We start from the raw sequence: 27,629 nt of genomic DNA on the forward strand, positions 1-27,629 counted from the left end.
ATAACCGTAGCGATACAAATCAATTAAAAACTTCCCTTTAGAAGAAAATCATTGGCTCCACAGTTCTTATCTACAACATGGTGTTTTGCACGCTAATGGTGCGCGGTCGGCTTGACGATCGGCCGGCCCTTGTTGGTACTGTGGTCCGTCTCCAGCACAAGCCCAGCCTCTTGAGGGCGTCCAGGTAGAGCGGGTTAGCCACGGCATAGCAAAACGGATTCACGGTGCTGTTCATGTGTGCCAAGTACACGCTGGTCTGATGAGAAAAGTAAAACAATACAAGGTAAGCCAAGAAAAACTGGTCTAACAGCGATCAAAATTCTATTTAAATTATTCAGAATGAATTATAGAGTTTGTAGAAGCAGTACCGTTGTGGTAACTTGATGATTATGACAAGTCCATTGTCGGCGCACGGACGGCCACTTGAATTATTGACTATATGGCAGTATGTCAGTGAGAGACTGAAAGAAGTCTAAATCACTAGTGACAGTCAGTCAGTCAGTAAGATAGGTTACCAGTTTAATTAAAACGGGAAGTTAATGAGATAGTGCCCAGTCTAACTCATGACAGTCAGTCAGTGACATAGGTAACCAGACTAATTCATACGTGACAGTCACTCAGTGAGATAGGTAACCGGTCTAATTCACAGGTGACAGTCACTCAGTGAGATAGGTCACCAGTCTAATTAAAACGTGAAGTCAGATAGATGACCCTAATTCACAAGTGACAGTCAGTCACAATAATATTGTGTCCCAAAAAATCGAGCTGTTCAGTGCTTGTTGTGACTCCAGCCGCGCACTGGTCGCCTTTTGCGGACGTGTACTAAGAAACAACATTTGTGTATTGGTGCTGTGTGTAATTTATGCATGTGACACACACAACGTGTATCGTACGTACATTGGATGAAAATAAACAGGAAACACGTGCGTACTCCGTCGTGTTCGATGTAAACAACCGTATTTTTTTCCGTCTTTTCTCGGGAACGGTAAGACATTAGGTTAGTTTCCTTTCAACTAGACCTTTCAAATAGTATAAGTAAACAATCCAAAACTAAGATTTTCGGGGATTTCAGGCTGTAATGCCCCTTTAAGGGTCTAATTCATAAATGAGAATCAATTGGTCAGTCAGTCAGGTGCAAAGGGGACACTAGGCTTACCCCGTCTGGGACAAACAAAATAAAATCATGAAAGTGTTAAGTGAGTTGTTTTTTTTTTAAAGTATAAAACACCAAAACTGTAGCGGTACATTTATCTCATCATGTTGTGTTTATAGGCCTAGGCCTATACGTGCACTGATGAATGTGATCAATGCGGATAGGCATACAGCTTGGTTTGAAACAGTTTGGTGGAATGCTATACTTTAATTAATCTTATGCCCAAACATTCTCTACTCCAAACAGCCTACCCTGTCACGTTCGTTAAATAAAGTGGTGCGCTACACTGACTCAGAATCGTGTCTACAGCATTGATTGTGGGGTTGAATGTAGAAGCAGAATCAATGCATAAAACCTAATACAACTTATTCTTGGACGGTGTAAAGGTGAGGATTGGTTTGCTATACGATTTGCAAAGGTCGGCACGAACGGCTGATCTAACGCTTTGTCTTCACGGAAAAAGGTACTTAGGCCTACGAGTTATGACAATTTAAAGGGAAAATACAACATTTGCAAACATCAAAAAATAAAACTACCAAATCATTTTGAAATACCTTGCTGGACTGTTTAATAGTGAATGACAGTGTAAAGCATCCTGTAAAATCATGGCACCTGGTAAACTGTCATTTTCAAGAAAAGTGGTATTTTTGTATCAATTTCCAACGCTGATCGGCCGACCAGCGTTGGAAAAAACTGGGTTTTTTTCAAATACTGGCCCCAGTTGACCATCGCACTTGTTTGCAATCGATTACACACATATGAACGGGTACAAGCCAGCTAGACTGGTTCCCTGACCTTACAATTCCCCAATGTATGTAAACTGCTCTGTTTCTTCTAAAATGGAGTCGGGGAACCAGACTACAGGAAAATGATTGTTTTTCTTGGTTTTTATAGCATTTTCGAACCCAAAACCTCAAAAAAGTCAGTGTAACTATATTTGCTATATATTTCCAACCCCCCAATTCCATCCATTTCTGAAAATTACAGCAAAAGCAAAGGATGAAAATTCCCTTCAATATAGGGTGACTCCAAATAGGCAACCCTAACAAAAATTTTCAAAAACGTGATTTGTGAATTTTCATTTTTTGGATATCAAATAAAAGCCGAGAGTTTGTTTCTTTCAAATACTGGAAAAAAAATAATGAAAACAGCACATTGGGTTGTTGAGAAAATGCCAATTATACAAAAGAAGTGGTTTTTCATCCTTTTTATTGGTGCTTCAAACAGTGAAACATGTTACTGTAAGCGTTATGTGCAATTAAATACATTTACTTCTGATGAAAAATTACTTGGATATTGTATTCTCTAAATCTAGGTCTTGCTAACTTGACAGGGTCACAATTCAAAGTGTCACTTACATAAGTGTGAAAAGACTAAGTCTGATAAGGTGTGTATAATTGTTACATAACACTTGACATAGTGAAAGCATCTTAGACCGTGCCACAGAAACATTAATTTTAGTACATCTTTCATTGTGCAATTTCATTAATATTTTGTTTGATGATGAAAAGGTTTTAAATAGGACTTAAAAGGGCAAGATACCTGTTCAGGTGGAAATAAAAGGTATTTCCATCAATTCATTTGTAATCTTTTCATATTATGTGCCGTGTTGCTTGTAAGGATTATGACACAATGCGCTACATGCATTTCATGTACAAATAGGTACAGGGTAAATCCCTTAACTGTGGTAATGCCATTGGAATGCGCCAAAAAGGTGTTGTGTTACATAATTGGCATTTTCTCAACAACCTAATGTGCTGTTTACATGATTTCAGTATTTGAAAGAAAAAACCTCTCAGCTTTAATCTGATACCCAATATTTTTGGAAAAAAGGCAAATGTTTCAGAGTTGCGGTTTTTTTTTGGTCACCCTGTATAAAAGGTATTACTTTCATATTATAGGCCGTTTGCTATAGGAAATCGAAGTCATCGGTCTATGTTTGCTATTGTAATGTCCATTAACGCCCCCTTACTGGCGCTTAAAATACAATGTCCGAGAGGTCGATAAACTGCAATGGGTAAATTTCAATCGGTACTTCTCTGAGAGAAGTTTACGACCTGTGCTTTCCATGATAATGTGCAACAATCTTCCAGCAGCGATTCCCCAAAACATAATTTAGTTAGTTGGTAGCATATCCGCTCCGTTCACAAGTACCCTCTCACCGGCAAAGAAAGTACAGTTGGGGTAACCGTCCGACGCCATCTTGCCTGACTGCAATTCATTTGACGCGAATTGAAGCGCGGCCACTGCGTGTACATAGTACAAATCCCTGCGTCACACACATTGATCTCCATATGGTCACACACAAGGAACGGTGCGCGTTAACCAGCGAAATGTGCGCCCATGGGACGTCGTTGCTAGGTAAAAGGGCGCCCTCTTTAGTCGGCGCACGGAAGCCATATCTATTCAACAGATTCACTGTGCACTGTAAATGACCGAGGGGCGTTGTACTGCATTGGAAAAATTGTCATCGTTATTTCTTTAAGAGCACTGTCTGATTTTTGCTTTCCATGGTAATGTTCAAGACCTTTTTCGGGTAGCAATTCCCAAATCGTACTATAGCTTGGTAACACTTTCCGTCGTCAGAGTCACCATAGAGTCACATCTGTCCTTACGGTCATGGGTTTTACGTGTACGTGTTGGTTAATTCCAGGGTGTGTTTACATAAGTTTTTCAAGCACCATCCGTCAACCCACAAAGGGTGCACGGGGAAAATCAAAAGACTCATTTGCAGGGGAAATTGACTTAGCTGTCAGGTGCGAGATATTAATTACACTTATCAAGGGAAGAGCGTTCTTGCGTTGTCTGTTTGCGAATTGCATTCAGCGAATGTAGTCGCTCAGCGTAGGCGCGCATCACACAGTACTTCGGTGCTTTGTAGGTTATACTATTGGAGTGGAATCGGGCGACCAGAATTAGTATACAAATAATGAATGACTATGAGTGCAATGGTGAGAATATTTCATGAGTTGAAAGGTGGAATGTTTCATTCAACGAGGCGAGGTGGAATGTTTCATTCAACGGAGAGTTGGGGGAGACCCATCCTCGACTCCATGGGCGCGTGCGCGTACATTCACTAAATGAGATTGCGCAAGGCATGATGGGAAACAACATGGCGCAGCAAGATCTCGTACCCATGAGAACGAGGTTGGGGGAGACCATTGATCTCCATTAGACCCGGTCCACCCACTGCGAATTTCGAATGATCCAAAGTTATAGACCATTATCATGTTGCAACCATTTTATTTTTTTCCCATTCAGATCAATGTAACCAAAGCGAGGCTGGAAGGAAAAACAGTCTGGTTCCTCCAATAGTAAGCCCTGGATAGCAAACTTTCTTTCTGTATCCCGCAAGATTCGATACCGCAACTAATGGATTTATATCGTGTAGTTAGTGTTGTTATTTCCAACGTGCATTACGTGTTTTCACGATCATGGTAATTATAACGTCCACGCCTTCTCAAAAATACTCTTTTCCTTTCCAATTTGCTCATATTAATATGACATGTGATATTACATATTGGCGGGATAAGATTGTAACATTTTAACTTCGAAAACAATCGTTTATTTGTAACTCACGGCGCGACGAGTTGATTGTGCTTTTACCCCAGACACCGTATACAAAAACAAACGCTTATGTAATGTACAGGCAGGCACCAGACTATTCCTCATTTGCATACGTGTGCAAAAACTTTGCACATGCAAATGATCCAATACCAGGGTGAGAGAGCAGATAGTGGTGGGCGCGTACTGCTCGACACCCTGGGGACGAGGTTGGGAGGCACCGTCATCCTCATCCGATGCGGATATCTGTGAAGTGTTTGTCTCGTCTATGAAGTGTCGGGTTGGAAAGGGAATTTACCTGTAGGCCCTACGTTTACTTTGAACTTGTGTGGAATCAATTAAACCGCCCATCTCTAAAGTCGAGGGGAACATCCCGTTAATCGAGGTCGACTAATGACGTCAAATGAAAGAGTTGTTTATTAAATGATTGGCAACAGAAATATATGTTTTGAAACAATGAGACTGCACGTGAAGATAAACCAGACCCACAGGTGCATTTCAAAACAAATATTTGTTTCAAAACAAAAATTTCTGTCGCCAAGCCTTTAATAATCTTCACGTGCAGTCTTTATTTTGTCATTTTCAAGGATGTTTCTGGCCGTGTTTTGTGCTAATGGGGTTTGCCCCGGTGTTTCTGGCAGTGGCTGCAATATGAGCCGCAGCACCTTGTCAACCATTATAAGGTGCTACATAATGGGTCTCATATTTCTCATATACTTTATTTACCTTACTTTAATAAGAGACATAATTTCCAGCGCCTTGAGTACCTAGATACGTGCGCTATATAAGACTCCGTTATTATTACTATTAATGCGAATTTTGAATATTCATGAGCAAGTGACGCCACCTAAGTGGCCTCAGCTTTACAACTTTGGGCAGAAGTTTGCTGGAATTGTTTTAGTTTTGACGTGGATAATAATAAATCTGGAGGTTTTTTCCCAAAAGCCATAAGCTAGTAAAAAATTCGGTTCACATTTTAACTGTTACTTTCTAGAATTTAACCCCAAAGGGGCTGCGTTATTTTGATCATCTCACAGCCGGGGGCGGATTCCGCCCCCCCCCCCCCTCCCTCAGATCTCGGCCATCGAGTGACGAAAAATTATGAAACTCGGTGCATGCATAGAACAACTTAATATGAACATACGCAAGAAATGTCATGACTATAGGTTAAAGGTTTAGGAATTATGGCTAATTAACTAATCATATGTACCAATGGTAATTCTGCTTTGTGTACACTACATAATGGGGAGATTCAGTTTTCATGGTGCGCAGCGAAAAAAACTCGCTGCGCATGCGCGGCAACCCATGGTCAGAAATGTCAGGAAGCTCGGGTCGGGAAAAATAATTGTTACAAGGGTATCGCAGAAAAAGTTGAGGGGACGGATTCCGCCCCTGGCCCTTTAAGGGTTAAAGGGGAAGCCTGAAAGTGAATCATAGCACCAACCAACAGGTAACAAGGTAACAGCACAGGACATTGTTAAGTGCAACGTCCCTTTAAAATATCAAGAAGTGCAACACTTACCATCTGTCTGCGGAATAGTCTGCTATTAACTTGATTAAATTGGATATTACATGTAATGCGTGATTCCTGTCTATTTTAACACGTTCTAAAATCAATTTTTACTGGAAAAATTGATCCTGTTGAAAATACAAAACGTGCTATATCGATTTGTGTTAGACTGAACGAGCGAGTTGTGCAAATACACACGGATAAGCGGATTTGTTTCATTTGAACTTTGTAATTTATCAAAAACTGTTAATGTTACCGAAATGACATGGAGCAAAAAAACAGCTTTGGTAGCCACTAGGTCTTTCATGCTATATGAAACTCAATTGTGACCGAATCCCACAAAATGAGTCCTAATGACAATTTCTCACTTATTAGTTGTTCACATTCAATAGGGAGAGCATAATCTGTTCTTTAGTTTAATATATTCCTCAGTTTGAAATATTGATGTATTCAGATATTTTGATGTTAAACAAGTTTGCTCTTCAGTTTATAATACAGGGTGAGCAAAAAAAACCAAAAAACCCCCAAATGTCGGGACTATTGTTTTATTGAAGTTCTGCATGGAGCACTGTCAAAATCTAGGATATGAAAGCCCAATTCATAAGCTTTCTTTTAGTACAAGAATCATTCAAATAACTTATGTACTTTTCAAGTTTCGGAATTTTAAACACAACCACCGTTTTAAGGTTCTGTCCACGGATCACAAAAAAAGGTGTGCGTTCTTTCAGCAAAACGAAAACAATTCACACACACCCCTATGTGATTTCCTTTCGAAAAGTACATGAGTGATTTGAATGATTCTTGTACTAAAAGAAAGCTTATGAATTGGGCTTTCATATCATAGATTTTAAAAATGCTACATGCAGAACTTCTCTAAAACAATGGTCCCAACATTTGAGTTTCATTTTTTTTACTCACCCTGTATTCCTCAGTTTGAAATCTCGATGTATTCAGATATTTTCATGATGAACAAGTCAATCAATTCCTATTGACTTCCATATCAGGTTAGATTCTTTGAAAAGCGAATGAATCAAAGGAACGCAGCTCTGGCAACTTGTGACTCATTTTGTTGGGTTGGGTTACAAGTTTTGTGTTCAGTTCTTTTGTTTTTAAGGCCAACATACAAAGAAAAAGAGGTCATTTGGGCATCTCGTATATTCTGGTTATTAAAAGGAAAGTGATCTGAACTTCTTTAAATGTTCGTGGAGAAAGCAGCCAAAATGAATAGAAGTTACTTTTTTTAAGTAATAATTGCAAATCCTAAAGTTCCGTTCTTGCGAAATTTTGTCTGTAAACACCTACCTGGTAGAGAACAAGAGGGATACAGCTTGGGCAGACAGAGTAGATTATGACAAGTACGGACCAAGGGACGGACGAGACGAGCAGAGCGACAAGGATGAGCGTAAGAGTGCGGATCGCTCGGTGGCTTTCCCGGGTACTAAAGTCCCGCTCGTGCTCGGTCGGCTTGGTCGTAGTCGTAGAGCCTGGCCCTCCATCACTAGCTTGGCCTGTTGTGGGTCTGTTTACAGGGTATTTCTCAATGCGGGACAATGATGGTACGGTGTGGTTGTTGAGCTGTACGTCGGCTTCAAAACTTGGGTTTTCGTGCCAAGAAGGGAGCTCGGTTGTGTGGTTGTAATTGGCGGCTGAGAGAGGAGCTGCTGTAGAGTGGATGTCTAGGACTGCTGGGTTCTTCGGAGGCTGCTGATCGGCGGTTGGAATGCTGTATCCGCTGGCTGGATCTTGGGTGGAGCAACTGGTGCCTAGGTTGGTCATCCTCACTGGCCTTTGTTGCTTAGACTTGCGGATGACGCGGTAGATCCGCAAGTAGAGCACCGAGGTGATCGGCACGGGTATCCAGAAGAAACAAATGGGTGCTAATATGGAGAAGACGAGACTTTCCACGTACTGGGGGTAGCAGAAGCCGGGCCTGATCCGACGGGCACCGACGATGTACGGCCAGAGAAGGCACCAGGGAAGCCATATGAGGAAGGGAATGACGTAGGAGATTGAGATCATGAAGGTAGCGTGACGCAACGTGCGCCTACGAAGGTGCTTGAACGGATGGTAGACAGCCTGGTACCGGTCGGCAGCGAGGACCAAGATTCCTAAGACGGAGATGTGGATGAAGACGTGGTTGAGGTACAAATAGGTGTCGCAAACGGCAGGACCGAAGGGCCAGCGACCCAGCACCCAGTAAACGGTGTACAGAGGCATTGTAATGAGACCTGCGACGAGGTCTGAGACGGAGAGCCCCACGATGTAGTAGTTGGTGTAGGTGCGGAGCCGACGGTCGGTGCAGAAGGCGCCCAAGACTACCAGGTTGCCCAGCACGGTGATGGAGCAAATGAGGCAACTCGTCACGGCGATGGCGATTTGGACCGTGCCGAGCGGCTGTTCCTCCCCGGCAACCGACGGCCAAGCCGCGGTGGCGTTGACGATTGGTTCCGTGCTTTGGCATGTCATGACATTCAATAATGATTCAGTAGTTGTGAAATTAACAATCTCACCCATGCGTCTGCGTGACTTTTTTTAAGATTCAAGAACAGAGATCATGGAGATACTCCTCCGTCTTGTGTGATTAATATGTGCCGATTTCTTGTTAGTGTGGCGTGAACAGACACAGTGTTCTCAAAACAGAAATGAAGTCCAACCAGAGGAAGTAAAATCGTGGATCACACGTTTGGTTGACTCATGATCTATTCGTGACGTACGTTGCGCTTGCGCGCTACTATATAAAAGCTCGAATACTATATTGAACTGTGGTCGACGTCCGATCTTAATCCTTATGCTCCTGGCCCCCTGCAAGCTGTACACTATGAATGCACGGCCATCAACAACCAGCGATGCAACCAAACCAAATAAGCAGCAGCTGGTCCCAATATAGTCATCATCGACTAGCGTGCGTTCGATGAAGGTATTTAAGTCAAACTGCGCTGAAAAGTCACATTTTAAAATTACTTTTCTTCCTCCACACGCACCGGAACAAATCCAGTGCACAGAAATATCCGGAATTGTCCGCGCAATTTCGATGCAGTATTATGTTTATGAACCACGTTTAATCAAGTAGATCTGAAACTGGGATCGATTACCCGCGAATAAAACCATGTATTGTAGACTATGGTGTGATACGAATCGAGTGGTTCCCACCAGTTTGCTGAAGAAAGTCATAAATTCGGGAAGGAATTTATCTCGTGCCCCATAAAGTAAACATACATCCTTTCTATCGCGGTATATCTTGTTCATTATTCAAAGAGACGTGCGATGGTGCGAGTTACAAAATGAAGAATGATCAAAGCTGAAAGACTGACGACGGTCCTTTATTTGGAGCAATCCTGGTTAAAAATTAAATGAAAGCAGTGAGAAGCAGTGTTTCTGTCAGGAGAACTGCATATAGTCTTGTGTGCAGGCGCCTCTGTGTCTGAGGCTTGTGTAGTTCAGTGTGTATCGTCATCTACATCCTTTCTTCGTACCGTACCTCTTCCCTCTTCGTCTTTTTTTAAATTAAATACGATCTAACTTGTTGCCTACCTCAATTTCCTGCGTGCAAGAAACAACATTGCTCAGGGGGTGGTTTTTGTCAAGCGCCATCGGTCAAAATGTAATCGCTTGTTTAAAGTCGTTCCGATTGATAGATCCTTGGCATGGTTGAGTTAAAACAGGGACACTGGCAACGTCAGCCACTTGCCCACCAAAAACGCGGTGGAGTACTTATAGACCTTTATCTGCTGCCACCATTTCAGTCATGTTCCCTATATCCAATAACAGCACTGAATGATAATGTTTTTTGCGCAAAAAGGAACAAGACTTTGTTTTCCTTCCAGCCTCGCTTTGGTTACGTTGGGTTGAATGGGACAAATTCAAATGGCCGCAACATGATAATAGTCTAGTCGTTTTTGCTGGTTAAACCCTTGTGCGCTCTGGGACCAGCTTTACTAAGATGCCTTATCTTGTCATTTCAATATGGTGATTCCACGCATGGAGTTCAAGGTATAAATATGCAACATTTGCAAACATCACCAAACTAACCAAATCATAATACCTTACTTACTGTATAAGTGAATAATAGTCTCAAGCATCCTGTGAAATTAGGGCCGGCACCTGGTGTTCTGTCATTTTCAAGAAAAGGGGGATTTTTGTATCAATTTCCAACGATGGTCGGCTGACCATCGTTGGGGAAAAAACGGACTTTTCTCAAATTCTGCCCCCAATGTACCATGCATAGTTAGTTTAGCCCACATTTTGTTGGCAATCGTCCGTAAACGGGTGCAAGCCAGATAGTCTGGTTCTTTGACTGACAATTCCCCGACGTCTATTTAATAATTGCTCCGTATCGTCTGAGGTAGAGTTTTTTCCTAGCATCTATGAACACAAAACTTTAAACGTGTCGGTGTAACAACAAATAATTTGCTATTAATACCAACTACCCAAATACATCCATTTCAGAAAATCACAGCAAAAGCAAATGTATATTTCCTTTCATACGACATACATTGTACCACCATGGAGCTATAGAACCTCACAGAACATTGCCGTGTACATCCCGTTGTCACCCCTAAACAAATAGACAAGTGTTCTTAATTAACTGATAGTCGTCACAGGTGCGAAGAATCGCAGGAAGGCAAAAGATGTTATCATGTAACTTAGTAACTGAGAGGTTCATTACTGAGTTTCCTAGACGATGGCGGGGAATAATTTGCACGGAGCGCTAGCGATAATCATTCATTGCCAAAACAGCGATACACGCACATCCTCTACATTTACAGTTTGCACCAACATGGATACCGAAACATGAACTTTCGCACGTTTGGGAAGATAAATAAAAGAATTTATTTTGTTTGCATTCCCAATGTACTTTCCCCGTGTACATTGAAAAAAGTTCAGATCACTTTCCTTTTTAGTAATAACCAGAATAAAAACACAGCGCTTTCCCAAAACGATATTTCTTGCGCTTACTTTGACTACTTTGTTGGGTTTTGGTTAACGTCAGTGAATAGAAAGAATGAAAAATCAAAGACATTTGGCTATATATTTGTGCCGCACATGCTAGTCGTAAGCAAAAAAGGACCGATTTCGAAGATCAGCGGTACAAAAACACTGATATGGCGCGATATTTGGTGCAGTTAATTCGCTTATGTTGTGCAGCATTGGAAGGATTACCGTGTTTCCAATTTCCCAATGCATGAAGCTAACTCTTTTTTTGACGTTTGCCCAACGTCGGCACAGAGGTACAGAAACAATATGGCCCGATATTTGGTGAGTTGTACTCCGAGGCGACCGTGCAGTTTTCTAATGTGAGGGGGCAACACCGCATGGGCCACATAATCCCCCTCAAACCGCGTTCATTGAGGAGCTGATGTGGCGATCCATGCGGAGCCGTGGACGGTTCATTTTCAACGCGACACACTGAGCCCACAACGCGGTTTTTCCACACCACCAAAGACCACCTAAATACTGATTTTTCTAGAAGGCAAATAATGCATGATGATGCAGCGCGTAACATGCACAAAAATGTCCATTTACAAGGTTCACGCTGTGTGTATTTTGTTTAAGCTCAAACTGCCAATTTACTCCGAATCACTGTTTCTATCATGCCAATTAGTCACGTGTCTTGTGCAGTAATAGGAATGCTTACAAATGATTCCATTTTCAAGTTTCCGAATTTCTCAATGAGGCTATTTTGACGTCGGTCCAACGTCGGCCCGACGTTGGCCCGATATTGGCGCAGCGGTACAGAAACACCGATATAACCAGATATTTGGTGTGGTATTGTCGCTTGCCTTGTGCAGCACTGGAAGGATTACAAATTTGTTCATTCATAAGTTTCCGAATTGCTCCATGAAGGTTGGGCCAACGTCGGCCCAACGTCGGCCCGACGTCGGCGCAGCGGTACAGAAAACACTGATATGGCCCGATATTTAGTGAGGAGTACGACGAGGAAACCGTGCAGTTTTCTAATGAGAGGGGGCAACACCGCATCGGCCACAAAATCCCTTCAAACCGCGTTCTCTGAGGAGTTGATTGTGGCGGTACTTGTCGAGCCGTCGACAGTTCAACTTCAACGAGACACACTGAAACACAACGCGATGCGCCACACGATCAATGAACCGCTAAAATGCTGATTTTTCTGGAAGGCAACAGCGTAAACCACGCACACTGTACAAACCACACCACACGGATTGCACCACACGGATTGCACAGACTTCGCAGTTATTTTGTGGGTAATTCTGCCCATTTATCGGAATCACTGTTCCAAAATCGCGTTTCATCTTTTCACGTTGAAACAAACGAGAAGTGGCCACTGAATTTGGAACAGCATGGAAACGCTATAATGGCCGGATATTTGGGGAGGCGCACTCCGAGGCGATCGTGCAGCTTTCTAACGCGAGGGGACTGCACCGCACGGGCCACAAAATCACCTCAAACCGCGTTCACTGAGGAGCTGATGCGGTGCAGTGTGTGTGGACCACTGACGGTGCGTTATTCAATGGGGCGGACGTGAAAACCGCGCGGTGTGCCAGTAGGCCGGTGAAACTGGCACAATGCTGATATTTCTGGAAGGCCAGTTAGTACGGAATTCTGCTGCGTGGACATGCACAAAAGTGTTCACTTGCAAGGTTCACGCTCTGTGTGTTTTGTACGAGTAGGATCCGTCAACATTTTGTTCCAATTCGCTGTATCCATCATGGTATTTCTTTATGTGTGCAGCAAGATTCCACAAAAAAATCCATTTACGAGTTTCCGAATTTGTCTGTAAATATGGGTCCAACGTGGGCACCATGTGGGACCGACATCGGCGCAGTGGTTACAGAAACACCGATATGGCCCGATATTTGGTGCGGTTTACGCAGAGGCGATCGTGTAGTTTTCTAATGTGAGAGACGCAAACCGTTTGGGCTACAAAATCACCTAAAACTGCGTTCGCTGAGGTTAGTGAGGATTACGGTTCATTTGTACTGGGTTGAATGGGAAATCAGCGCTGTCAAACAGGCGATCGTGAACCGCGAAAACAGTGATTTTTCTGCCTACATACAAAGGACCCCGTACAAAGTCGCTGAGAAAGCACCAAAACGGAGGCGTTTTTTTAAAAACAGTTTTTTTCCATTGCAAAAGAACGTGCATTTGAAGTATGCTGTAATGGAAAGATTGTTTGTTATAAAAAGAGCCGCCGGTGCTAGATTGCAATTTCTTTACAGACTTGCTAACTTTTGAATGAGAGATCCCGCAAAAGACTCTCTTCTGCATGCTCTGCAGTATATATCTGTCTGATACAATGTCATTTTGACTATTGTACTCTGCGTTGTCGGTAAAATTGAAGAAAAGGCTCCAAGTTACCCAAAAATTGAAAATAAATTGGACCGGTTTAATTGTAAACATGGATTCTAGATCACATATTGGTCAAACAGAACTGAACAAGCTGGGCATGCTAAGCGTCAATGACCGTGTTACACAACTCAAGCTGAATCATGTTTATCAAATAATTTTCATGAAATGGCACCAGACTACCTCTGTCATAAATTTAGGAAGGTTTCAGATATGCATAATTATTCCACCAGGGGTAGTTTCACCACCTCAACAATTTTGTTGTTCCAAGAATAAAATTTACAGAGTGCAATACATTTTTTATACCGGAATTCATGAATGGAATTTACTTCCCAACAGCATCAAAATGTGCGGTATCAATCGTCCTCAATTTAAAAGGGCAGTGAAAGATCATCACTCTTCTAGTTCTCAGTAATTTGTTTTTAAACAGCCGAGTTTATTTAATGATCAGTCTTTTCCTTTCCTGTGTAATTCTATTGAACATTTTTTGATGAACCTGTTGGTTTTTTTGTGTTTTTAAAACAGCTTTTTGGGTTATCCTCGGCTTTGAATTTACATGTAATAAGTTCTTTTTTGATGTATCACTGTATCACGTGTTTGTATTAGCCAAAATAAATAAATAAAATAAATGAATAAATTTGCAGCGCACTGTGCAGCTGAAACTCAGATATGATCAACAATTTGTTCCAATTCGCTGTTTCATGCATAGTATTTCTCCATGTGTCCAGCAACATTCCACAAATAATTCCATATACGAGTTTCCGAATTTTTCGGTGAATCGGTTTTATTGATGGGTCCAACGTGGGCCCCATGTGGGCCGACAACGGCGCAGCAGTTACAGAAACACCGATATGGCCTGATATTTGGTGCGGATTACGCCCATGCAACCGTGCACTTTTCTAATAGGAGCGACGCAACCAGTTCGGCTACAAAATCACCTAAAACTGCGTTCGCTGCGGATTACTGCGGATGACGGTTCTTTTTGTATCGGTCGAATTGGAAATCAACGCGGTTGAAGAAACACCGATATAGCCTGATATTTGGTGCAGTTTACGCTGAGGCGATCGTGCAGCTTTGTAATTTGAGCGCTACAAACCACTAGGGCCACAAAATCACCTAAAACTGCGTTCGCTGAGGGTTGGTGAGGATCACGGTTCATTTGTAATGGGTTGAATGGGAAATCAGCGCTTTTAAACAGGCCATCATGAACCGCCAAAATGCAGATTTTTCTGCCTTGTGGGGCATAATATTTCCATACAGCAAGGACCCGTACAAAGTCGCTGAGAAACCACCAAAACGGAGGCATTTTTAAAAGATTTTTTCCATTACAAGGGAACGTGCGTGCGAGGCACAGCTGAAAACTCAGATATGGCCAGAAATTTGGTGAGGCGCGCTTTGAGGCGACCGTGCAGTTTTCCAATGCGAGGAGACAACACCGCACGGGCCACAAATTCACCTAAAACCGCGGTTGCCGAGTGGCAGATGAGGCGGGGTATGCGGTGCCGCGGTCACCGCATGAACCAACGGGGTCAATCTGAAGCAAGCACGGATGCGGCGTGCCACCCGTGGACCGCCCAAAAGCCCGTTTTTCTTCCCCGCAACGCCGAACTGACAAGCGCGGTATCGACGCCCATTTCGGATTTTGCCGGCCGGAGTACGGTTACCGACCCCCATTCGTCGCGGTGCTTGTCCCCCGGTGTTTTGGGGTTTGCTCGGCGGGCGTCGCCGGTACAGACCGACCGCGGACTCTGCGCTCGGAAAACGCTAAAATGGACCTATTTCTGCACCCGAACACACTACCATTATCTGTACATCTGAACAGCCACAAAAACGTCCATTATGGCGTTGTCGCACCCCTCTTCGCATCCGTATGATTCCCGCATTCCTAGCGCATAGAATCCGTTTAGGGACGCGAGAAAGTGTACCAACAAAATGGATGCATTTTCCTACAGACGCGGCCCTATTCATTTCATGCGTGTCCCAAACCCCCAAAATAGCGTATTTGGCCCTCAACTCCTTTCTGTAAGAAAGGTCAGAAAAGCACATACGCACGGATAATGTGTGTAAACGTGACGTCATCGAGTTAATTTGTTGCGTCACTGGGTGTAGAAAACTCCAGATCGTAGTCCTAGGGAAACGCCAAAATGGACAGATTTGCTCCTGATAAACTTGAAGTGCATTCAGCGCACCTTTCAACTCAGAAATATCATCATTTCTGCGGTTCATGGGTCCTGTGGTACAACCGAGTTTGTTCTTCCATCTTCGTTGCGTCTCCAATGGTATTTTGTGTGGTATTTCGTGCGGTATTTTGTGTGGTATTTTGCAGCACAAAACTCGTAAAATGGACAGATTTCTACCAACCATCTCAGTGTTGTACCAACGTGACTTTCATCGACAGAAAAATGAGCATTTCGGTGGTCCACCACCGCGTGGTCCACCACGTTGCAAACGCAGCGTCATCCTCACTAAACCTCAGCGAACGCGGTTTGAGGGGATTTTGTGACCGTTGCGGTTGCATCCCCTCACATTCGAAAACTGCACGGTTGTCGGGTGGTATACCTCACCAAATACCAGGTCATATCGGTGTTTCTGTACCCGTACTGCCGATGTCGGGCCGAGTATTGGGGCCGACGTTAGGGCGGGCCGACATTAAAAATGGTTTCGGCGAAATATTCCGAAACTCATCAATGGAAAATCATTTGTACGCCTTCTAACTGCACCACTTTACTAAATTGCCGAGATAGGAACCAGCGAATCAGAGCGAATTTTTGTTAGCTGTCCTGTACTGCCATAGACCCCAATGATAAATGCTCCCACTTCAGAAATTCGGGGGAAGTACTCACAACCCTTCTGTTCAATTTGGGGGGCCAATCTGACATCTTTTTGAAAAATTTTTCCTTCAAATGTGATCATCCCTCAAAACTAGTCCTGAAGCCCATAGGCCATCGCCATTATTTTTTTGAAAAACGATGTCTACAGTCAATACCAGTGCAAAATACAACACTTTTTAGGGCCAATTTTTTTTTTTTTTACAAACCCTCAATCAAGTTCATGGCCCACAAAATGCTCCAATATCTGTAGCCGAACGGGCTGCATAAATTCTTCACATCTAAACAGCCACAAAAACGTCCATTATGGCGTTGTCGCACCCCTCTCCGCATCCGTATGATTTACCGCATTCCTAGCGCATACAATCCGTTTGGGGACACGAGAAAATGTACCAACAAAATGGATGTTTTTTTCCCGCATACGACCCTATTCATTTTGTGCGTGACCCAAACCCCAAGAAGTAGCCGATTTGGCCCTCCTCCTTTCTGTGAGTTGCACAACTGGGCAGAAGTGGCGCATGCGCATTCCTCAAGAGTTTAAGACACTGCGGAAGGCGCGCGTACTCCGTGACGTCATCTCGGGAATTTGTTGCGTCACGTCGGACAGAAAACTCCAAATGTAGTCCTGAGAAACGCCAAAATGGACAGATTTGTTGCTGGTAAAATTGAAGTGCATTCGGCGCCCCTTTCAAGACATGAATATCATCATTTGAGCGGTTCATCGGTCCCGCGGTAAAACGAGGTTGGTTTTTCCCACCTTCGTTGCTTCTCCACTGGTATTTTGTGTGGTATTTTGCAGCACAAAACGCGTAAAATGGACAAATTTGTACCAACCATCTCAGTGTTGTATCGGTGAAACTTACATGGACAGAAAAAGCAGCGTTTTGGTGGTCCACCACCGCGCGGTCCACCACGGTGTAATTCCCATTCGATCGCGTTGCAAACGCACCGTCATCCTCGGTAAACCTCAGCGAACGCGGTTTCAGGTGATTTTGTTACCGGTGTAGTTGCAAGCTGTCAAATTAGAAAACTGCACGGTTGTCCGGCGGTAAACCTCACCCAATATCAGGCCATATCGGTGTTTCTTGTACCGCTGCGCCGACGTTGGGCCGATACTGGGCCGACGTTGGGCCAACGTTAAAGCGGATTCACCGAAAAATTCCGAAACTCATAAATGGAATCGTTTGTACTCCTTCTAAGCCTGCACAATACACTTCACTAAATTGCCGTCATAAGAACCAGTAATTCTGAGCAAATTGTTAGCTGTCCTATGTATACACAAAGCATACTCGGTATGAACCTTGAAAATATACATTTTCGTGCATGGTTCACGCTGCATCACTCTGCACAATTTGCCTTCCAGAAAAATCAGCAATGAGGCGGTCCATTGATGCGTGGCGCGCCGTGGTGAGTTTGTCTTACATACGCAGTGTGGACTTCCGAACAAAAGACGTCCACATAATGTAGGTAGCACCGACGTTGTGTGGACTTACCCCACGTCCACACAGCTGTTTCCCCATTTCTGGAAAACAGGTTTAGAGGCATTTTTGGGTTAGGTTTATCTGTAGCAGAATGAAGAGAAACACTAAAGGGAATCATAGAAAAAAAATTGGGTTGAAAGAGTTTTCACAGTTTGAGAAAAATGAGTTTTTTCACTGGTTTTTCTTAACTACACGAAAGCAATGGAAAGTCCACACTAGTCATGTGAAACAAGTATGGGTGTGTTGTAGTGTGTGTCCCGTTGGAATTGAACTGTGGACGGCTTCGCCTGCTCCGCCACATCAGCCTCTCGGATAACGCGGTTTTAGGTGATTCTGTGGTCCGTGCGGTGTTGTCCCCTCACATTGCAACATTGCACGGTCGCCTCCGAGTGCGCCTCACCGAATATCAGGCAATTTCGGCGTGTCTGTGCTGTTATAAATTCAGTCTCCATTATTCGTAAATTTGCTTCAAACTCAATCTTACATACATCATGGAGCTATAGCTCCATGCATACATACAACATTGACTCCGAGATTGCTGGTTTAATTCCCTTTTTTAAACACACCAGCACCTGACCTGGCAGTGCAGTCTAATGGTACATTTTCACGTCAGAAAAGGAACCAATTTCGCGGTACACGGCACCAATATTGCGCTACTACTTTGCCCGTTGAAACACGCACGGTGAACAGACACAGCACGCGCCTCCGAGAAAGCCTCTGAAAACGCCGTAAGAGTGGATTTTGACGCGGGTGAAGCTTTGTCGCCTCGTGCTGGGAATGTACGCGGTCGCCTCCGAATGCGCCTCACTAAATAACCGCTATATTGGTGGTTCCAACTTGGGCGTTCGTATCCAAAAGGACTAGATTCGACATTGAAAACTAATAGGGAAGAATAATGGTCATTGTGATTTTCGGTATTTTGAAACTGTGTGATAGCATTGCAGCGGTAGCAGCTTTTAAAGTGTTATTTTGCCTTACTTTTTTTTAAATGGCAGCCAAAACATGCTTGTTATCACATTATAATAAATTCGGTTCAATTTTATTGGCGGCCATTAATTATTTTGAGAAAAAAAAATAAAAGTGATAACAACCACAAAACAGCCACCTCTCATACTACAAAGCTATCACACATTTTCCAATTTTAGATGTGTGTATGTAGCAGTACGCCATTAAGGAGGTCCGCTCAAATGATTAGATCTAAGGACGCCAAGGACAATTCAAGACAAACAGACAAAATCAAAACACTAGGAGGAGTCAAATTATGTTTGGTCTCATGAACTTGTTACAGATTACTCGTTTACAAAATCAATTGCAATAGTTCTGGATCTGAATCTCAATCTTACTCACAAAACAAGTGTTACAAAAATCATGTAACTTAATAAGTTTACTTAATCATAATAAGGTTCCTAAGATTCCCAGGTTCCTAATGTTCTTGGTTCTAATATTTTAATCAGGTTCCCCGAAGTTCTCCGAACGCCTGACAAGTGTACAACTGTGTTAATGAGCTAGGCCTCCGCCTCCAAATTGCACCTGATAGGCCGTCAGCTGGACTGGAAAATTCGTTCGTTTCGTTCCAGCAATCGCGGGTCTAAAAAATTTTAACAGTTGTACCGAAATACACTACCAAAGAATGATACTACAAAAGTTCTCCACATTTCGTCCAGCAGTTTTTTGATAATTTGACTCGAAAAAGCGAACTATTTGTCCATTGTGGACGTTCAAAAACGTACCGCGCGTACGTTAAAAAAATCCGCCGCGTATGACGCATCGTACCACGTGACGTGAACTGTCCAATTAGACACCAGATATGAGGTCGCAGGTCAAGACATTTAACAAACATGGCGGCGTCCATTGGCAAATGTGCGTCAACGTAAACATCGACCGGTGCAAAAAAGAAGTGTTTGCACTCATAATCTGTCACGTTTGAGGGGGAAAATGCGAAGGATCTGATGTCCGGTGATAGTAAGTTCATTTCCTGTGCCAAAGAGTGGCTGAATTTCACAATGACACCGCCGAATATACCCACGATGTGTGGGCAGTGGATCTGCTATGTCTGTATCGTACTGTACAGTACATCATGCACTACCGGTACATCATGCACTACCGGCGCATGTAAACAAGGCAGTCCGGCCGGCCGATCTCACCCGTGGCGGTTTTTATAGATAGTAAACGTCTCGGTGCTGCAAGAAAAGGTAAACCATACACTTCAGCTGAGACCCAGATTTCTTCACCGAAAAAGCTCCGGACAAAGTTCAAGTTTCTTTTAATTGCCTATCTACATAACTGTGTCATGCTGCACACAAACTCAACCAGGATTTTGATTTCGATGAAAACCTCAATTCAAGGACAAGCTGCAACAGTACAACAAGCAGAACTTCCGTTGGAGGTAGGCCTACATGTCATTATAATGAAGGCGATTGTGTATTTATGTGCCCCAAAAAAGAACCAAAAAATCCATGTTTGGGTTTAATTGTCTTGAATTGAGGGTAAGGTTAGGTTTTAATTTCTTTGAGGGAAACTGGGGTGACACAACGATAAAAACACAATGCGAAAACAAAGCTGGTGGTCACCACGATGCACCGTGAATGCACAGAACCGCATCGATTTGGATGGCGTTAACTGAAAATGCATAGGAAAAATTTCTTTTCTTGCAAAAGATACCATTCAAAATTATAACAGATTCCTGGTTATAAAAAAACACCTTTTCTTTCTCTACGGCATTGGACTGTTGGGTACGTCACTTGTTTACCGAGTGGTTTTTGGACTTTACTTTCCTTTTAGAAAAATTCTCTTAAGTCGATGAAGAAAAATGTCTTCAATGACAAATCGATCTTATTTGAAAAACCCAGTAAAAAAGGGGTTTTTTTTTAGTTCCATGATTCAAACCGAGTACCTCTGGCACTGAAAATAAATGTCTAACGTTAAGATGCCAAAGTACAACGGGTACTGCACAAAATCCCATAATAAAATGTTGTGCAGTCTCCTTCTCCATTGTTGAAGGATACTTTTATGGAGGTGTGAGGGTAGTCTTTCCCTTTGTATAAAATAGCAAAATAGCTTTTTATAGAATTTACTATTTGATTCTATATATATAGGCCTAAGGGATGAACGTCAGGAAAAGGGAGATGTTCTGCGACTGACTGTTCAACCCCGATCAACAACTTAGTTTCATGAGAATGTCCCAGCTTGCTGAACTGTTGGAATTCTTGAAATGATTTAGAAGCCGAAGGAACTGGCCTTGGATCTCTTTATATCGGTAAGATGTTTTGATTGTTATTCAGAGTTCAAACAGAAATAAACTTTAATGGAATTTTCAAAATGAAAACTTCTTGATATTGCTTTGGAAGCTGAAAAGGTTGGTTCTCAATAGCTACCAATGTTTACATATTTACAGTGGAAGGCAAAACGATCGGGCACGTGATCTTTCTATAATTTAACTCTAGATTGAACAGGTTGTTTTCTTTCTTCTAAAGCACATCCACAGTAATCATTGTTTTTGATCATCAGATACTAAACCTGTGTATATTTTACTATTTATTTTTTTACAGAACTAATAAGTTGACATATCGGCTTAGAAGAGAATATCCACAGGTCTCTTTCCTTGATATATGCGACATCATCTACACCGCTACTTTATCTGCTGGATGTGTGGTTGAATCTCTGGGGACTTCAGAGGAGGATTCAAAACTGAAACTTTGGCTTTAGAAAGCAAGACATACGCTCCATCCTGTTGTTATGCCGTTACTGCACAAGATTTGATGAGAACTTTGATGTAGTGATAACATTTACTTGAAGTTGTATTAGCACGACTAGTTAGCATTTGACATTATAATGAAAATAATGAGTAACTCTAGATTTTTCAAAACTACATAATTGTATCCTTCTGTTCATTAGTGTTGGTTTTATTCATTTTAATTCTTTTTAATTATTAAAAATTAGTTTCAGTAGAAAGGCAAATTCTGTGAATTTTAACAGTGAGACTAGCCACATATGACAAGCCAAATCACTCTCTTTAATGTGTAAGCATACAAAATAGCATGAGTTATGGTTTTGTTTTCTTTTTATTGATATACATGCAAACATTTTTCGGTGCTAATCAATGTATCAATAAATAAAAAGCTGAAATTTTCTTTGACAAAAGACTGATCTTAAGGCTTTTCTCCAAACCAAGATGGCTGTTTTGATTAGATAGCAAATAAATGTACAATGGTTGATTTTTGAAATTATTAAACCAGACTCTGACTTCTATCTGATGGTCCTTTGATTTATAATTGTATTTAAAGCCTGTTTCATTCCAAAAAAGGTGGTCTTTCTTACAAGTAGAAGGTTCTTTAAGTGACGTACCTGGTTCACCACAGCAGATCCAGAGGGTTTGGGGGGCATAGCACCTTTTTTTTTTTTTTTTTTTATATGCGTTAGTTTGCTTTGTTTAAAGGGACATGTCTTGTCTGCTTTCCTGTTTCTTCTGCTGGTTACATGTACAGGTATTTATTTACTCTAAAGACACCTCCATTTTGGGCACCCCCTGTCTTTCATTAATGATGAGCTCGTTCCATCACTGCATTATAAACCTTCAAAATAATTGCATTGTTGTATGCTGCCAAATAAATTAGAGTGAAATATTTTTTGGAAGAGGGACTGTGGTGATGTCTACCAGATGAGAAAACAAAAGTTCATGTTCTGTGTGACCCAATTGCCAATGTACATAAAAGATATTTTTTAACTCTAAAATCTCCTGGGTCAGATTCACCCAGAATCTGAATCCAAATTTGCTCAGTCCTTTTCTGGGTAAAAAAAATACACATTTCAGTCAATATGACCGAGAAACATGTCTTTTTTTTACTCCAAAGTGGTCATTTATGACTCCAAAAGGGGTCAATTTTTGACCCGAAAAAGGACTGAGCAGACTGAGTCTGACCCAGGAGTTTCTAGAGTGTAGGATGTGACAAGCTATAGTGCTGTACGTGCGTAGTTTTGAAATTGGAAGTGCCAACGCAAGGTCTCAAACCGGAAATGTGGTTTTTTAGCATACATACATGTACATAACATTGGCAAACTTTGATGAAGTGTAAAAAAAAAACTGCAGCATATTTGCTGGAGAACTTTTGACATAGCGTTTGTGATGTACTGAACCCCACATATGTGCATTAAAAAAGTAGACCCAGTGTTGCTGGACGAAACTCATTTTACAGCCGGTTTTTGAGTTTCAGCTGATGGCCTATGACATGAAACAGTCGTATTGCAATAAATCAACATGTGACACACGGTGAATAAAACTTTGAGATAACGAAGACTAATTCACCCCAAAATCACTCCTTTCGTCAACATGAAATAAACGAACACCTAGCCCAGCGGTAGCAGAGAACATGCATTCTGACATTAGAATGTAAGGAAATTACAAATTTCGCTCATTTGAAATTAAAATGTTGGTTTTCAAGCACAAATCTATGCACACGATACTCACACTTTGGTGTGCAGGCAGAAAAGGGCTGATATTCGCGCGTTCACGGCACCGGCACTGAGTGCGCGTTACGTTTGTATACATTTTTCTGGGCTGTGTGCCAATTGTACGGTGCCTCGTAAAAGACGTCTCACTACGTGTATATAAACCTTGCCAAAATCACTGTGAACATTGCTCTTTTCGATGATTTGATACGTGGCCAAATGTTTAAACCGAAGCTGAAAGCCTATCTTTTATTTTTGTTTATCGGGAGTCTCAATCAATTGAACTGCGTTGATCATTGTGTTTCCTGTTCCGTGCCGATACTCTTTCGGTATCTAAATAGTACTCAAAATTTTCATTGTAAATTAGATTGAACTCTATTTCTTTGAATATCCAAATATCGGCCCGCTTATATCAGGTAGAAGTGATTAGTATACTCATTCAAACCAGACAATGAAGTGATAAAACATGCCAATTTGTAAGGCCATATAATTATGATGCAGTGAGGCGCGCCCAGCATGTAGGCCTTCAGAACCTATAACATGAGAACACATCCAAATTTCTTTCTGAAATACGATTTAGCCCGCCGCTGTTTTGACTAGCATTTGATCGAATACTAATTTCCCCATACCAAAATCCCATACAACAATGAAGAGTAAAACCATTTAAATTTTTAAGCCTAAGAATGCTTATTTTCAAAGCAATTAAAGATTGCATTTAATTACCAAAAACACTCACAACACGAGATAAGATAGATATAACAAATACGATTCGGAAAGACATTTTTAGCGCCAGAACCTTTTGTGAATACGTTTGGGTTGTTTTTTTTTAGGGGGGGGATTTTTCCTCGGCGTTTAACCGAACCAAAAGTCAGGCCATAATTTCTATTGTGCTGCGCCGATGTCGTGACAACGTTGTGTCCGATACACACACACAACATACATTCAAGGCGACTGAGCGCACAATATGTTTGTCGTAAGCAGACATGTTTGTTTGTTTGTAGCGCCGCACCGAGCAGTTGTGATGTTCGCCCCATTGGATAACGCACGTTGAGCGGTACACACACACACTGCACCGCATCAGCTCCTCAGTGAACGCGGTTTTAGGTGATTCTGTGGCCCGTGCGGTGCAGTCCCCTCACATTAGAAAACCACTCGGTCGCCTCGGAATGCGCCTCACCAAATATCAGGCCATTTCAACGTTTCCATGCTGTTCCAAATTCAGTCGCCATCCTCGTTTGTATTATACAGAAATGTGAACACGGTGATGCTGAAAATCGCCCTCGTAAATACAACTTACTAATCAAAAATCCGGGAAGACACTTCGGGAACAGATAATTGAAGAGTTTACTGATTAAGAACTGCCATGTTCATCTATTTTTTCAAATATTTTGACCTTTTAACGCCAATTTGGCTTGTCACAAAGATGATTGCGACATCCGACTAAAATAGCCGTCTACAGAAATGAGCGTAATGTCGCATGTGAGTCTTGCAAATGGACATTTTTGTGCTAGACCCACGCTGCATTGTCTGTGTATGCATTTGCCTTTCAGAAATATCAGTATTGTGGCGGTTTCGCGGACGTGTGTGACATCGGTACTGTTTTCACGTTCGCCCCATTGAATAACGCACCGTGAGCGGTCCACACATTGCACCGCATCAGCTCCTCAGTGAACGCGGTTTTAGCATTGATTCCGATAAATGGGCAGATTTTATTACCCATAAATAACTGCTAAGCTCATACACACCCTTAATCGTTAAAAATACCATTTTCGGGGTTCACTGGTGGAAAGTCGCGCGAGACGGTTTCCCCGTTGAAATACGCAGCACGCGCCTGTACAGGCGGATGCCTCTAGGGAACGCCATAATGGTGGATTTTTCAGTTGGTGTGACAACGGCCGCTCTGCTTCTAGAAATGAGTCGCATGTCGCAGTGTAAACCTCGTAAATTGACATTTTTGTACCAGGCCATGCTGCATTGTTTGTGTACTTGTTTGCCTTCCGGAAATACCAGCATTGTGGCGGTTTCGCAGGCATGTGAGACACCGGGCTGTTGTCACGTTCGCACCATTGAATAACGCACCGTGAGTGGTCCACACACTGCACCGCATCAGCTCCTCAGTGAACGCGGTTTTAGGTGATTCTGTGGCCCGTGCGGTGCAGTCCCCTCACATTAGAAAACCACACAATCGCCTCGCAGTGCGCCTCCCCAAATATCAGGCCTTTTCGGCGTTTCCATGCTGGTCCAAATTCAGTCGCCATCCCTCGTTTGTCTCAACGTGAAAAGACGAAACGCGATTGTGGAGCATTGATTCCGATAAATGGGCAGATTTTATTACCCATAAATAACTGCTAAGTCAGTACACCCTTAACCGTTAAAAATACAATTTTCGGGGTTCACTGGTGGAACGCCACATGAAGCGGTTCCCCCGTTGAAACACACAGCACACGCCTCTTACAGGCGAACGCCTCTGGGAACGCCGTAATGGAGGATTTTTCAGTTGGTGTGGCGCTGTGCTCACTACGTATTTTTTTGTCAATTTCTTACACAAACGTGAACGTGGTGCTGCTGAAAATCACCCTGATAATGCAATTTATTAATCACAAATCTGGGAGGAAACTTCGGGAACAGACTATTAAAGAGTTTATTTACTAAAATCTACCATGTTAATCTCATTTTTCGAATATTTTGACCCCAATAACGCTATTTTGGCTCGTCACAAAGATGATTCCGACATCTGAATTGGCCGCTCTGCAGAAATGAGTCGCATGTCGCAATGTGAGCCTCGAAATGGGCATTTTCGCACCAGACCCACGCTGCATTGTTTGTGTATTTTTGCCTTCCACAAATATCAGCATTGTGGCGGTTTCACGGGCATGGGAACACCGCAATGTTGCCACGTTCGCCCCATTGAATAACGCACGTGCGCGGTCCAAACGTTGCACCGCATCAACCCCTCAGCGAACGCGGTTTGAGGTCATTTTGTGGCCCATGCGGTGTTGTCCCCTCACATTAGAAAACCGCACGGTCGACTCGCAGTGCGCCTCACCGAATATCAGACCATATTGCTGTTTCCACGTGCAACGAATAAGCACCGCTTCGCCAGCTGACTGCTACAGCCGCCGCGGCCGGCCGTTCATGGCCACGCTCGGCTGATTACACTGGGCTCAAGTTCCGTATACATCCCCGTATATGGAAAGAATGCTGCAACATGACGCCACTTATTTCTTCATCGTATTGCAAAAAATGTTGAAAAAGCATTGAATCTAGAAACCTTTTTAAGAACACAACCGCTGAAGTGGCATCCGGATACTACATTTTTTACCAACGTATTTGCACATGATGCATTACCTACGGGGTAAATGCTAGCGGGTGCATTTACCACACGGGAAAGACCATATCTGGTCTGCTGGTCATCACCGTAATTTTCCCTTCAGTGACCCACCAGCCACCAGAAAGTGATAATAATGTCCTAAAAAGGCAACGTTAGCAGGGATAGTATTCACTGTGAAACACTGAAATACAGGGCGACAAGATGGCCAGATATGGGAATCTTTCCAACTATACCGCTACCTGGAGAGGTTTTACACAACAACCAATTGAACAGAACGGGTTGAATACATTACGTATGTAGTGTGCATTATGTATGTTTTTTTCTATACGACAAAGTGAACACAATACATGCACAAAAATAAATGGAATGTGATCATGTTGCAAATCATTTCACTACCTTTGCAAGAAGCGTCCGTTCACGGCCGAGCATCGCTGAGCTGAGTGACAGTTGGTTCAGATGGCTCAACTTGTGTCATGGAGACAAAATCTTGGAATCCGTTTAGCAAGAAACAGCGCTGAGTTTTGACACTGCAATAGATTCGTTGGAATGTTTTCACTAAGGAAATAAAACGCCGAAATGAAGTGCGACAGAGAACGTGTGAATCCCTCCGTAACCGCTGCACGTTCCTAATCTTAACTGCATGTGCATGGGTTCGTGGGACCATGCCAGAGCTTGGGGTGGGGTTAAGACATGAATGACAATGGTGCAATTTGCATATGGAAAGTGCTGATTTATTCAGTTCCCACCCTTTCATTGTAATTAAAATCAGACGGAGTCTTCAGGCTCTTCGTTAACCCGACTCATTCTGTGTCGTTACTGCACATCTTTTTGTTGTAGAAAAGAACATGAATAGATGATTTTGTTTTAAATAATAGGCTTTATTCCCGCTTAACAGGCTTACTCAGTCTTTCAATTATATGGCTTAGATTTAATCGTTATTCGTAAAAGACCTGTTTTATAAGACTGCACGTGTACGTACTTTTGAGGACTTGAC

General features: G+C 42.6%; 1 protein-coding gene and 1 long non-coding RNA gene across 3 annotated transcripts; one reads left to right on the forward strand and one right to left on the reverse strand.

Moving 5' to 3' along the window:
- Positions 1–27,304, reverse strand: LOC119724616 (muscarinic acetylcholine receptor M3-like). Of its 2 annotated transcripts, none has more exons than XM_038195746.1 (2): positions 7,530–8,928; positions 1–256 (listed from the first exon to the last, which is right to left on the reverse strand). In XM_038195746.1, exons 1-2 carry the CDS (start codon positions 8,739–8,741, stop codon positions 71–73), a joined length of 1,398 nt encoding a protein of 465 aa, XP_038051674.1. In that variant the 5' UTR covers positions 8,742–8,928; the 3' UTR covers positions 1–70. The 2 variants fall into 2 exon arrangements, 1 of the variants encoding a protein (XP_038051674.1); XR_005270655.1 differs by lacking the exon at positions 7,530–8,928 and adding an exon at positions 27,032–27,304 and having other exon boundaries at positions 189–256.
- LOC119724617 lies at positions 19,602–22,123 on the forward strand. Its single transcript, XR_005270656.1, has 3 exons — positions 19,602–20,245; positions 20,955–21,115; positions 21,408–22,123. It is a non-coding gene; the product is annotated as an uncharacterized LOC119724617 (long non-coding RNA).
- Positions 27,305–27,629: the final 325 nt, after the last annotated feature.

The sequence above is a fragment of the Patiria miniata genome, unplaced genomic scaffold, assembly GCF_015706575.1.
Source record: "Patiria miniata isolate m_02_andy unplaced genomic scaffold, ASM1570657v1 HiC_scaffold_18, whole genome shotgun sequence".
In the NCBI taxonomy this organism is placed as follows: domain Eukaryota; kingdom Metazoa; phylum Echinodermata; class Asteroidea; order Valvatida; family Asterinidae; genus Patiria; species Patiria miniata.